Source organism: Ambystoma mexicanum, chromosome 2q (assembly GCF_040938575.1).
Source record: "Ambystoma mexicanum isolate Mex_15411 chromosome 2q, UKY_AmexF1_1, whole genome shotgun sequence".
Lineage (NCBI taxonomy): Eukaryota > Metazoa > Chordata > Amphibia > Caudata > Ambystomatidae > Ambystoma > Ambystoma mexicanum.
The window spans coordinates 234,653,939-234,668,453 of record NC_090924.1 but is presented as its reverse complement, the minus strand read 5'-3'; the positions used below and the strand labels follow the sequence as shown (position 1 = coordinate 234,668,453).

At 50.2% G+C, this 14,515-nt stretch overlaps 1 protein-coding gene across 4 annotated transcripts in view; it reads right to left on the bottom strand.

Annotated features, from left to right (window-relative positions):
• The window catches only part of KCTD5 (potassium channel tetramerization domain containing 5), a 531,705-nt gene that overhangs the window by 53,800 nt on the left and 463,390 nt on the right, over positions 1–14,515 (bottom strand). For 2 of the 4 annotated variants that reach the window (XM_069647192.1, XM_069647194.1), the window contains one exon: positions 11,868–11,926. The exons of the other annotated variants lie outside the window; for them this stretch is intronic. In XM_069647192.1, the coding sequence (XP_069503293.1) occupies positions 11,882–11,926 (45 nt within the window). In that variant the 3' untranslated portion in view covers positions 11,868–11,881. The remainder of the gene's footprint in view (positions 1–11,867; positions 11,927–14,515) is intronic. 4 annotated transcript variants of the gene reach the window in all.

Here is a 14,515-nt window from a genome sequence, read left to right as displayed (position 1 = left end):
GGGTCTAGGCTCGGGTCTCCAATAAACTTAGGCATCCATTTCCTAGGCCCTCTTGGGGCCGGTGCTGGTGCCTTTGGGGCCGGTGCTGGTGCCTTTGGCGCCAGGCTCATACTTAATAAAGACTTGTGTTTAGGGAACTACTTTATTTCAAGTGCCAGCCAACATGGAGGCATCCACATAGCTTGGCTCCTAGGAACCAAGCTATGTGGTATTGTGTTTTGGGTGTGGTAGCCTAGGAACTACTTTACCTGGACTACTTTCTTGAAGCTATTTAAACCACACCCGACTTGGATAACACGCTTCGCGTAACTTTGCAATCCTGCAACGTGACGTTCACCGTGTTCAGCTGTACCCACGAACCTCGGAAGAACAGCATCTGCAAGGAGACATTGCTAGTTAGCAGCAGCTTACTTGTAATTTTCATCGTTATCTGCCCACAGCTCCTGCAAACAGCTTCCTAGGATCAGCGTGTCTCCCGGACCGACGGATCTGCAAAAAAGGAAGGAAATCAAGATGAGTCTTACAACATAACGAACTGTGCCAAAAGGCTTACCTTGCAAGTCGCCCCTCAACCAGCATCGCCTCGAATAGCACACTCCGGGGGAGCACCTAGATCTATGGGAAAGAAAAGACAACAGGTTAGCAAAGGCAAGGCATCACAGCGATGCACATAGCGCCTACTTACCGCATCATAGCGCTCTTTGCACGCCATCATTTACCGGCGAGACTCAATTCAGCCAATGCATCACACGGGACTTCTGCACACCTAAGGAAGAGAAAGACATTTGTTAAACCAAGAAAGGCATGCAAGAATAACAATGATATACAACAGCAATAAGACCTACCTGAAAGACTCCAAACAGGCCGGCATCAGTGAAGTAACTAGATCGCATCGCCTACAAAGGACAACGCGCCCCTGCCAAGAAAGCAGGACGGAGAGCACATCTGAATTAACAATAAGGTGAGGAGAGGCCCAGAGGGACTGCGGGCATATGGGGTGGTGGGGGGCTGATTACCCCAGTTGGCCAGTCTTGAACATGGCCCTCCTGCATTACAGGCACAACTCCCCCGCTGGTCACACCTGGGAACCGCAGAGAAGAATGCCAGAGTCCCTACGGCTGGGTGGCGTTCCCGTGGATACCAGGTGAGTGTAGCAATATCCTGGTTTTGACCCACTGAAGGTGATAGAGCATCAGACTTGTGGAAGCTCTTGGTTCTGTCCAGGTAGAATTTGAGAGTGTGCCTAACATCTAGACAGGGTATCCACGTACTGGACCATAAGGGTGGTCAAATACCCAAATTTTCCCTTGGATATTGTGTCTTCACGTTAGGATTTTGGCAAATTTATTTATAATAGTTCCTTAAAAAACAAAAAGGTTTTGGAAACACTTCTGTTTTGTCATAAAAGGCTGTCCTCAAGATGAAGCAACATTGACTTTATTAGGTTTTTCCTTGAGGGCAGGTTCTTTCTTTAAAAGACCCCCACTTATCCCCGATTAATGTATTTTCTGGGAGGTGGGCATATTTCGTATATCTGGGACCTACAGTCCTCGCGTCAGCTTCTTTTTTTTATTTCTGTTTTTTTCTTTTGTCTTGCTGTTAATATAGAAAGTTTTTCCTATATTCCTGTGTGTTTTATACACAGTAATGATCCTTGATCAGTCCTTATCTTCATTAGGGTTCATCGTACTGTATTCTGACATATTGCATTCAAGTATGCAGGTACAGTGTTGTGATGGGCCGACTGGTTTCAGTGGTAGGAGACCACTCATCAGGCCACCATCATACCCAAGAGGTGCTGGTACCACCATGCTGAGGTCACCACTCTGCTGAGAAAATGACCTGTGGCCCTTTGACGGCCGTGATCTTGTCCTCCAAGGGAAAAACTCTCTGAACTGGTATCCCAGATGAGGCCCAGGAACGTTAAAGACTCTGCGTCAGCTCCAGCCGTGACTTTGTGAGATTTATGGAGAATCCCAATTCGTGCAGCGTATTCATGAGGGTGGAGGTGTGCTGGACTGCCTCCAGGGATCTGAATTGAGGCCAAAAGGTAGAACCTTGTATTGGAATTGGAAGCCCATGATCCGGAACCTGAGGAAGGACTGATGAGGTTGCCAAATCAGGACGTGCAACTATGCGTCATTCAGATCCAGCGAGCACATCCAGTCTCCCTAGCACATGGTCTTCGCAATAAGCACTGGGGTAACCATCTTGAACTTTTGAAGAGAGAGGGAGAGGTTCAGGGTGGAAAGGTCCAACACAACTCTCAGGCCAGCCTGGTGGTTCTTGTGTATGGGGAAAATCCTGGATTATAAGCCCATACCCCGCTGGGAGGATGGAACTTCTTCCACTGCCTGGCTCTCTACGAGCGATCGTATTTCCACCAGCAGAGTTCTTGTCCCAATCTGTGGGAGGAGAGAGAGGAACAGGTGTGCGGTAGCCCATGGACACTACTGACAGGATCCAGGGGCCTGCAAACCTCGCGTGCCAATAATGTGCGTAAAGGGCAAGCCTGCACCCCCCCCAACCGGAGATACGTGGACTCAGAGGGGAATGTAATGGCTTTTTTCCCCCTCTGAGGCTGGGGAAGGTGACTGAAAGAAGCCCTTATTCCCCGCCTTGTGTTTGCGGTGGTGCTGACTTGGAGATCGGTCGGCTGCCTGGAAGCCTTGGAACCAGCTGACGGTGTGTCTGGCTGTATGTCTTGGGCGTGGACTTCATGAGGATAGTTCCCAGACTACATAAACCTTATCAATTTCCTCATCGGTGGTGGAATGAAAGAGGTCGCTACCCTTGAATGGAAGGTCCAATATGTGCTGCTCCTCGAAGTCTGGGTTGAATTTGGTAGCCCACAGCCAGGCCATCCTTCTCATGTCTGTGGAGATGCAGCTGGCACAACCTCAGGTGTCTATATGCGCCACTGTGGACTCCAGGCTGTCTTAAGCCACCATTTTTGCTTCTACCAGCCCCGCCTTGAAGCGTGCCCGACTGTGTACCAGATGTTCCAGAAGGAAGTCAGCTACTTCCAACCAAAGCCTTTGGTTAAGGCTGCGAGCATGGTGTCCACATTACACTGAGGTGCAGCGAGGCGTTGGAAAAGAACTTCTTGCCATATGCCTCCAAGATATTCTCCTTGCTTAGCAGAGCCGAGAACGAAGTGGCCGAGGAAGACTGCGTCTTACAGTATATAGAGGCTGCAGCAATCACAGAGGAGTTTGGTTGAGGGTGTGCCGACAGCAAGAGTGGATCCCCCTCCAACTGCCTGTATTTTGCATCAAGGCGCCGGTTGGTGAACTGCGCCAAATGGAGTTTAAGCCACCCCTTTTTGGCCAAGTCGACAAAGTCCTTCTGCATCAGAATCCCCGTTCTAACCGCGTGGCCTAGAGTGAGGACCTCGGCCAGGACCCCCACCTCTGGTTGTTCAACCTCTGGTTGCGGAAGCCCCAAGTATTCGGCCAGATCTGCAAGCCGTTCATGGAATGCCTTGGCAGAAGACAGTGTCGGGATCCTCCTCCTCATCGGTGTCCACCAGGGTGTCCTGCTGGTCAGGGACAGGTGGTAGTACTGGGCGCTGCAGGCTGTGGTGTGGAGACCAGAGCCGGAGGCTGCTGTCGAGGTTGGTATGAACTGCCTGGGGCACAGGAGGCAGAGGAGCCAGAACCGTGGGAGCCAGCACGGGTAGCTGAGGCAGCCTGGGGGCCTGAGGCACTGGAGCCATAGGAGGAATGACTATGGGATCAGGAGGCGGGACCAGAGGCAACATGTCCCTGTTCACATCCCGAAGGAGGGATCCCAACTGAGGGGATCTCATAAGCGTGGGGAATATCTAAAAAACCTGTCCTCATAGGCCAGTGGGGGCCCAGGAGTAGGGCCCTGAGGTTGCTGAGGTCTGGGTGTACTCTGCCTTGCTGCCTGTGGGGTGTATCTGCCCTGCGACGCTGAAGGATATCCTGTAGGCCACATGCCTGGCGAAGACCAGTCCCACCTCGAAACTCATTCTCCCCACTGGCACGGCGGGCATTTTGTCAGGCTACATGCCACATGCCTGCGCTGTGGTGATTGCCGCGATAGGCCCGGCCTCCTCCAAGAACCTTGGCGGTGGAGCTTGAGGCCTACCCTGCACCTCAGCACAGGGCCTGGTGGGTGTCGTGCCCTCGGCTGTGTCGCCAGTATTGCTGCGTACACGTACCCCCTCAAGACATTTTTCTGGTAGTAGGGTGTAGCCCCTTGGGTGGACACCTGGTAGAAGAACCTTGTGATCCCCGAGCGATGTCACTGGCAGGATCTAGCGACCCCTCCGTCTGGCGGCCGGTACCTGCAGCTGTCTTGGTACCCGTGCTGGTGTTAGAACCTGGAGGGTCGCTCACGCTCAGACGTCGCCCTTGCAGGGTGCAATTGAAAAATAAGTGGCCCTACCTTTCCTCTGGAGGCAATCGTTCGAAGAGCTCCCTCCACCGAGCTACCCTGTTCTTCAGAGCATGCGGTGTAAGCACGTAACACACGGTACAACTCTCCAAGCCGTGATCGGGGCAGCGGAGGCAAAGAGCGTGGAGGTTGGACGTAGGGAAGAGCCCTTCGCATGCTGGAAACCAGCTGAAGCCCAAAGACATCGACATGTGCCACCTCTGACTCTTTAGCCCCTTCTGGCACCTCTATAGCAGCTTCGGACTGCATGGCGTGGGCTGCCTAATGTTTAGTAAAATGGTCTTAAAGTCTCTTGGGTTGAAAAGGTTGGCAGGCAGCACAGTGTTTTTCGGGGTGATCTTCGGGAAGGCACCGATTGTACACCTTATGGGTGTCTTTCCAGGGATACTTCTTATGGCAGATGGGGCAGAATTTAAGGAACAAGTTACTTACCTGTAACTGTTGTTCTCCAGCATGGGTCTGGCATGGATTCACATGCTCATGAATATTCCCCGTCAGGCTGGGAATCCTCGGTAAAGAAAAAACCAGTATCAGTTTCGTTTCTGATCTGTCTTTCGTAGTAATAACCAATCACTGGTCTCTGCGTCATACTGACCACAGCCAATGACTGCCCTCTACCTAAGCACCGCCTCTGGCAGCCATCTTCAGATTTGGAAGCACGTGAAGTGGCAGTATGACCAAGTGAAGAGCCGCAGAGGGGTAGGCGGGAGGGTTCGCATGTGAATCCATGCCAGACCCATGCTGGAGAACAAGTTACAGGTAAGTAACTTGTTCCTTCTCCAGCATGGGGTCTGGCATGGATTCACATGCTCATGAATAAAGAATACATAGCAGTAGACACATGCACAACCACGGGAGGTGGCAAAGGCTCAACATTAAGCATTACATCAAACTCAACATTAAGCATCTTACCTCCTCACCAGGCTCACCTCAGGCGAACAGGTTGCGCAGCACTGCTTGGCCGACCCTGGACTCCTCCCTGGAATCCCGATCGACGCAGTAGAATTTCGTGAAGGTGTGCGTCGACCTCCACGTAGCAGCCCTACATATGTCCAGCAGGGGCACACCAGAAAGGAACGCCGTGGTAGCTGCGATCGCTCTGGTGGAATGGGCTCTCGGACGGCCAGGCAGCGGTCGGTTTGCCAACCGATGACAGTACATGATACAGCCGGAGAGCCATCTGGAAATGGAAGCCTTCGAGAGAGCCTTCCCCTGATTGACAGGTCCAAAGTTCACAAAGAGTTGTGACGTCTTCCGAAAACACTTCGTGCGGTCCACGTAGAACTTCAGCGCTCTAGCCACATCCAGCGAGTGCAAAGTCCTCTCAGCCGGCGACGAAGGCGACGGGAAGAACACAGGCAACACCAAGGGTTCGTTGAGATGGAAGTCCGACGGTACCTTGGGCATGAAGGAGGGGTGCGTCCTGAGCACTACCCTCGTGTCGTGAAAAGTCAAGTACGGGGCCTTGCAGGAAAGGGCCTGGATCTCTCCCACCTGTCGTGCGGAGGTGATGGCCACAAGAAACGCTGTTTTCCACGACAGAAACTTCAACGGGGCCGAGTGCAGAGGCTCGAACGGAGGTCCCATGAGCTTGGTCAGCAGCACGTTGAGCTCCCACGCCGGGGCCGGAGCCTTCACCGGCGGGAACGATCTGGACAGTCCCTTCATGAACTCTTTCACCAGACGATGAGACCACAAGGACGTCCGCCCCGTGGTTCTGGTGTATCCGGAGATCGCAGCAAGATGAATCTTGATGGACGCGTGTGCCAGTCCAGCTTTGGCCAGCGTCAGCAGGTACGGCATTACCTGGGGAGCCGTAATCCGTAGAGGGTTAATCTTCTGTGCGTGGCACCAGACAGAGAACCTCTTCCATTTGTGTCCGTAGCATTTAAGAGTCGAGGACGCCCTGGCCTTTGCAAGAACCTCTCTGCAGTCGGCCGGTATGTCGTATCCTCCAAACTCTAGCGCTGCAGGAGCCAGGCCTGCAAGTTCAGCGATTTCGGGTCGTGGTGGAGGATGGCGCTCCTTCCCTGGAGAGTAGATCCGCGTCTACCGGCAGCTTGATTGGCGGGGACGCTGACAAGTCCAGAAGGTCCAGGAACCATATCTGCCTCGGCCACGCAGGTGCGACGAGGATCATCCTGCACCGTGACCTCTTGAGCTGGTTGACGAGCCGGATTAGCAGTGGCAAAGGAGGGAACGCGTAGAGGAACAGGCCCTCCCAGGGGAACGAGAAAGCATCGCCCATGCTCCTCGCCTGGGGAAACCTGCTGGCGAACCTCCGGCACTTGGAGTTTGTCGCCGTCAACAGGTCGATCTGGGGTGTGCCCCACCGTCGGAAGAGGTGATCCACTAGATCCTGCTGTAGTTCCCACTCGTGGCACGAGCGCAGTTCCCTGCTGAGTGAGTCGGCGACGGTGTTTTTTATCCCTGCCAGATGAAACGGCACCAGAAACATCCTTTGGGCGACGGCCCAATGCCACAGGTCCTGCGCCTCGTTGGACAGTGCTGGGGACCTGGTTCCGCCCTGTTTCCTGATGTAAAACATGGTGGTGGTGTTGTCGGTGAAGATCCTCACCACCTTGCCCTTGAGGGACGGAAGGAAGGACCTGAGGGCCCAGAACACTGCACGGAGCTCCAGGATGTTGATATGGAGGGACTTCTCCGTCGGGAGCCAAAGGCCTCTCGCGTGCAGATTTTCGGTGTGCGCTCCCCACCCTTCCAGGGAGGCATCCGTGGTCACTGTCTCCTGGTGGTCTGGGGTCTGGAAGTCCATGCGCGGGTGCCCCACCACCGGACCGCTCGGCGGAAACTCTCGTCGAGTGTGATCCTCTCCTCGAAGCCGCCCGTCGTTTGGATCCAGCGCGCGTCCAGGAACTCCTGCAACGGGCGCATCCGGAGCCTGCACATGGGAATGAGGTAGATGCAAGAAGACATCATTCCGAGGAGGGACTTGATGGACCTCACCTTGGCCGCGTCGGAAACCAACATCCGCTGTACCTTGCCCAGGATGGACCTGGTCCTTTCCTCCGACGGGGAGGCCAGAAGGGACACTGTCGCGCTTCGCTCCCAGAAACAGTGCGTTTTGCGCGGGTACCAGGTGGGACTTGGCGTAGTTCACGGAGAATCCCAGGTCCGTGAGAAGTTGGACGGTCCTTGCCGTGTGCTCCACGGCGAGCTCCCTCGTCTTGGCTCGGATGAGCCAGTCGTCCAGGTAGGGGTAGACGTGGATCCCCTTGCGGCGCAGCTGCGCCGCCACCGGTGCAAGGCACTTGGTGAATACCCTGGGTGCCGACCGTAGTCCGAAGGGGAGGGCTTTGAACTGGTAGTGACGCCCTTGGACCACAAACCTGAGGAATTTTCGGTGCCCCTTTAGGATGGGAATATGGAAGTAGGCATCCTCCAAATCCAACGACGACAGGAAGTCTCCTTCCTCCAGCTGACCCAGGACGTGCTGGAGGGTGACCATCCGGAACTTCTGCGCCTTGATGAACTTGTTCAGACGTCGCAGGTCTAGGATGGGGCGCCATCCTCCCGTCTTCTTCTTCACGAGGAAGTATCTCGAGTAAACTCTGGAGCCCCGAAGCCTCTTTGGGACGAGTTCGATGGCGCCCTTCCTGAGCATCGCCCTTACCTCCAGGAGAAGCTGAGGGACGTGAAGCTCTTTCCTGGCCACGGGGGGGACGCGCGGGCACCTTCTTTGAAACACGAGCGCGTGGCCCCAGGCTAAGGCGTCCAGCACCCAACGGTGAGGTGAAGCTGTGCCTCTGAGCACAGTGAACAGGGAGTCCACGTCCAACAAGGCTGAAACACGTGTATGGGGTTGCTGTTGGTACTCTTGCTCTCAGAGGAATTGCCATAGCATTTCGGTGCTGGACTGCCCGTGTGGGCGGGACAAAGACTGATATGCAAATAGATATTTCCCATCTGTGAAAAGTACAGTGAGCAAAAAGCATGTGCTGCAAACTCATCTCAGAACAGGTTATCATGCCATGTTCTTTCTGGAGAGGAGCGCCTGCTACCTTTTTTGAAATGTTTCCCAGACATCCCTTATCCAAGATATATCAGAATTAGTCCCATTGTCCAAGTCACAAAGCACAGTGCTATAGAGTAACACCATTAATGGAAGTTCATCACTTTTTGGTGTCCTGTACAGTTCACGTGATCCCAACCCCAGTTAAGATCAGTCCTGAATTAGTCTGGCGCCGCTGTTGGCGGACGGCAGATCTCCAGAGTCCAACTCATACTGTTAAAGATAGCTATATGTCAGTGACAGGACCCTCCATGTCGCTTCTTGCCACTTCCTTCCCGATTGCTGCTAATGTAGTCGCCCCCCTCCGCCTCTTTCAACCACAGAGACTACCCCCGAACCCTGGTTCTCTGACCAGTTGAGATCGGCCTGCCTGGAGGTCAGGAAACGGACGCAAATGGCGCTCTAAATATGAGCCCCTGACCGTCTCAACTTCATGGCTGCACTGTCTGCCTACACTAGCCATTTTAGAGGCTAAGAAAACCTACTATGTGCAAAACATCGAAAATGCTTTTAATCAGCCCAAGGCTCTCTTCACGGCTATTAAGTTGCTACCCTGTGCCTCTGAATGCGCCCCATCGTTATACCAACTCAGGAGCTATGTCACTCCCTATCGGAATTCTTCATGAATAAGGTAGCAACCATCCGTGGCAACATCGCACTTACGCTTCCCAGTACAGTCCCTTCATACGCTATTCAGAGTACGCATAGCCCCGGCCCCACTCTGGCAACTTTCCCGGCCGTTAATGAGGGCTTGGTACTTCACGCCATACTGTGCATTAAGTCCTGTGCCCCCTCTGATCCGCTTCCACTGGCAGTGATGAAGGGGTCGGTTGATCTCAGCGCAATCACCTTGGCCGTGAACAGTTCTTTTCAGTCAGGTTATACCACCCTGGAGCTGAAAGCCGCCTTTGTTATACCCTTGCTGAACAAGCCCTCCTTGGACCCTGCACTCCCCTCTAATTTCCGGCCGATCTCCTCTTCCTTTTCTGATGAAGCTTCTCGAATCACTGGTTTCCCCTATCCTGTCCTCTTTTCTGGAGTCCTCCAATTTCCTTGACCCAGCACAGTCTGGCTTTCGGCCGGGTAGAGGGACGGAAAGTGTCCGGGTGTCCTTCCAGGACGACATAGCCAGGCTGGTTGACAGCGGCGATATCAAAGCCCTGATCCTTCTTCATCTTTCAGCGGCCTTCGACACCATTGACCACGCCGTCCTGCTCTCCCGCCTAAGCCAGATTGGGGTCTTGGGTCTGCCACTTGCCTAGTTTGTTTCCTTTCTGTCCGATAGGTCTCAAACTCTTCCTCTGTTCACTTCTAAGGCCTGTCACCTCAGCTGCGGTGTCCCTCAGGGACCTGTTTTGTCCCCCATCCTGTTTAATATCTATATCTTCCAGTTAGTGTGCCTCATCCGCTGCCTCTGTGTCAGGTGCTAGTCGTATGCCGACGATACCCAGCTGCTCATCCGTCTCGATCTTGATCAGGCTGAGGCGTCGGCATGCTTGAACAAGTGCCTGGCAGCCGTTGGCGAGTGGATGGGCCACAACTGGTTGAAGTTGAAAGGGGACAAAATGGAGGCGATGGTAGTGGGTTCCCCCTTGTTCACTCACTTTGGATTTCCTCGTTCTGGCCCCTCTCTCTCGGTCCAGTGCCCTCCACCAAGGTTAAAAACATGGGGGTCCTTATGACGAACAACCCATCTATGGCAGCTCAGGTATCAGCGGTCTGCCAGACAGGCCATCTGCAGCTGAAAATACTGAGAAGAACCCTCCATTTGATCCCTAGTACTCTTCGCCCCCCTGTGGAAGCCGCCATGATTATGAGCAAATTGGATTATTGCAACTCCCTCTATTTGGCCCAGCCTAAGGGGCTAGTGGGTCAGTTGCAACACCTCCAAAACATTGCGTCCCGGGTGCCCACTGGCACCCCCTACGGAGCCCATATTACCCCTTTGCTGCGTTCCTTGCACTGGCTCCCGGTGGCCCAGCACATTCAGTTTAAGTCTCTGGGCATTGTGCACCGTGCTCTCCATGGCCAGGGTGCGGAATACCTGCGCTGTAAGTTTGTCCGCTATGTTCCCAACCGTCCCCTGCGTTCCGCTGCCTCTGGGCAGCTCATTGTGCAGTCTTTACAGCTCACTTTGGTGGGTGGGGCAGGCTTTTTCCGTGGCTGCGGCTCAGCTTTGGAATTCCCTCCCTCCATCATTGAAGTCACTATCTAATCATCTGGCTTTCCGAAAGGCTCTAAAGACCTTTTTTTCTAGTCTTGAGAGGTCTGTTTTTCTTGCTCGTTATCTGTCTCTTGTGGGCTCTCTCCCTCTCTAGCACCATGCCGCCTCTGGGTGACCATGCGCTCTATAAGAGTACATAACATAACCACCAGTTCAGAGACAAAAGAGAAACGCATTATGGGCATGCAAATTAGCTTTAATGTTCAGTCTTTGATCTAGGAAAATGTGTGTCTATTGGGCAGCGCTATTTTATACTTGATCCGCAAGGGTTCAGACTGTACTGCACTTATGATCCCCAATAAGGATGATACATTTTTGTAGCCTGAATCACCGAGCAGCCTTGCGTTGAAAAATGTTATGCATAAAGTAGTGTCCTACAGAGACATTGTGCAACTTCATTAAGGAGCATGCATTTCACTTAAACACTTTTATAGAAAAGTGCACATATATTATTTTCAATGAGGCTGTTTATACTTTTGCCCAGTTCGCAAGTTTACTAGTTATGTCCTACTTTCATCGCATTATATTTGTGTGTACCCCCCCCTTCTTGGAATAACACCTATTAACAGTATGCAGAGACAACTGTTTATGATCGAACAAACATTCACATTGATTCTATTTAACTCACGAAAATACATTTGCCTTTTTTAATTGTCTTTTTCTGGTAATCTGTTCTATTTTTTACCAGTAATTGGTCCAGACATTGCTGTATCCCTCCTATTCCTACTACTGAACTAGAAGTTCCATCTATAACCATTTCAATTTACACCCCGTCCCTAATTACACAATTGCTCAACTTTAATTTTATCAAGGTTTGTCATATTTAATTGGAAAAAAGTGTGAAAGATTTCAGCAACAGTTACTTAAATGTGTACTTGAAACAAGGGTTCGCTAAAGGAAAGGTTTAACAGGACAAGTTACCATGCACAGCAGAGCAATATGAAATTTCATGAACAGGTTAATACACAATGAAAGCAAAAATATAAGTACTTCCGACCATAGCTACTTCCATAGATATTACCATTCATATTGCAAGTGGATGCTGAATCAAACTACAGGTCACTAGAAACACATGGGCATAAACAACCAATCTGGAAAGTAACTAAGATTGGTTATTCAGGAAAAAGACTAAAGGGTATTGACAAAGAACTTTTCCATGACTTCATCATGGCAGATAGTTCTCACCATTACATAACATTTTAATCTGAGTCATTCATATCGTAATCCGTCTCTTCATCTTCACTCTGTATCAGCATGCAGCATGCAAGTATAAAGAAAGGAAAAGTGAACATTTCAAAGTGAAATACAGTCAGTCATTAAAAACGTCTTCGCATCCTTGCCACTATATATAGAGGTTTTTCTTTAAAAGTCACTTATATTTTGTAAAATTGCGGAGAAATGTACACTGGTATTTTTTTTATTGTTACATTTAAATGTTTGTGGCATAGGTTACCAAAATGGAACATCCTACTAATTCACAGGATTTACAAAAATGGCCCAATATTGAAGACTATTTTAAAGGCATGTGAAACTACCAGAAACCTCCCTCTCTAAAACATAGCAGGTTGAAACTCATACCTTGTCATTAAAGGACATGCACAAAACGAGAATAGGATAAATTGCAAAAAAGGCAGTTGTGATTAAAAGCAACCAAGTCACTAAAGAGTCAACTTTTCCTATTGCCATATCTAGACTCCTAGACTCCAGATTCATCATACGTTGCAGTGCAACAACAGATCACTGTTGTATCGAGCATAACTGCATCAATTGGAAAATCTGCCACTGCTCTCGCTTTCAGACATGTACAGATCACTAGTAATACACACCGATTTAAAAGCTCTAAACACTGCACATTTGGAATGCCATAGATTGTGCACCAAGGGTAATACTAGGTTAGAAAAATGTAATCTATGCGTTATAAAGGCCTTAGCCGGGCAGAAAAAAATAACGCACAACCAAAAAAAATGTTTAAACAAAACCGACGTGAACAGCACTTGTCATGTAGACAATTGGAGGCAGGGTGTGAATCTTATAGGAGACCCCCGAGAAGACATTAAGATCCAAAAAAACTGTTTCTAGAAAATTTAAGTGGTCAAGTAAGTCTTCAGACATGGACCATCCTAATACAAATTAAAGCAACACAAGTACAACCACAAGAGAAATATCTTACCTGTAATAGTTCCCCACAACAGTTTATTTTCATATACTAATCGTAAGAATGCCACAAAATCGTAAAAAACTTTTATTCATACCGAATATATTAGCAATCTTCCCCCCCCCCCCCCCAATGCGCCAATTCAAGGAAAACACACCATCGCTTTCACCTTTGGTACATGTGACGATTTAAATGAAGAAAGTAAGCAAAGCAGCATTTCAATAATTTACCAAAACAGACCCAAACGTCCCATCTTCTCAACACCCATTTTTCCGAACCCAGAGAATATGCCTTTTTACGATAGTTCAATCAATCGTAATTGGTTCCATCAGACAAACTCCATCAAAACAGCTAATCACATACACCTGCATCCTCAACAGCTACTCTGCACCTGCACACATGAAATGAGTTTACACACTCACCAGACATTCATTCATACATACAGAGGCATGGCTGAAACACCCCCCCCCCCCCCCCCAACACCCGTCACCCTTCTGTAACCACACACGCACTTCCTTTGAAGCTCTAACTTGCTCCCCCCTTCATTCCCACTCTTGCCCCACATTTATCCACCTAATTTGCCACCCCCCACAAATCAAACTTACACTATCGCTAAAATTATTTCACCAACTGCTAGAGTTCCCCCGGCACCAATATCTACCATGGCAATTTCAACAAAGGTTATTCCCATACAGGCAACCCCATACTAAACAGTATACAAACTGCAATCACCCATATGGCCTCAAACAACTCATCAATTACCCCACATAAGTTGGCAGCAGCCTCGACTCGATGTCAAGCAAAAATCACATCTCTGCAAAATCCAATGTGGGTGTCATGGTCCAACCACTCGGCGATCCCCTTCACGCTAACTCTACAACACAAGAACCCTGCCCCACGCCCCCATCTGCCACACATACCTACTACACAAATCAAACATTACAGACACAACCTTCGCACCACTCATACCACCCCTTCACACAGACATCCCTTTGTTTTCATCAATTACACCACCACACAGTCGCCCAACAAAACACTGCGCCTCAAAATACAAAAACCCCCAACAACCACCACTAAAGGATGGTTTAACAGCTACCCCATCCAAGGAAGCCAGACAACTAGAAAGAGCCCGGCTAAAGACCCCATGCCACACCACCAGGACACCACTCAATCACTGCCACAAACAGACATAAAACATACCAAAGCCACGCACTACCTCCAAGTACTACAAGTGCACCAGATAGAAGCAGGAGTAAAGGTGGGAGTAAAATGATTTTGAGAGTAAACATGTAAGTCCTATTCCTTAGAGTATTTTCTTAGCGAGTAGAAAGGGTTTAACTGTAAAACAAATGTTTTTGTAATACATATTACTTTGTACCTACTTCTCCATCTATGCAGATCCAATCCTTCCGTAACAATAGGACAATGAGCATCTTCGGACTCTGCTGACCCTTCTATTACCTGTGGCGTACCACAAGGCTCAGGTGTCTCACCAACTATGTACAATATATTCCCTAAGCTCTTGTTTGATGTTTTGGATCTTCTGGGTGTCACCTACACTAACTACGCAGATGACACCCAGATACTCCTACCCCTTTCGGGTGACTGACAGAGACCTGGCTTTGGTTAATAAAATCTTTTCAATCATTCAGGCATGGATGGCTGTACATTGCCTCTG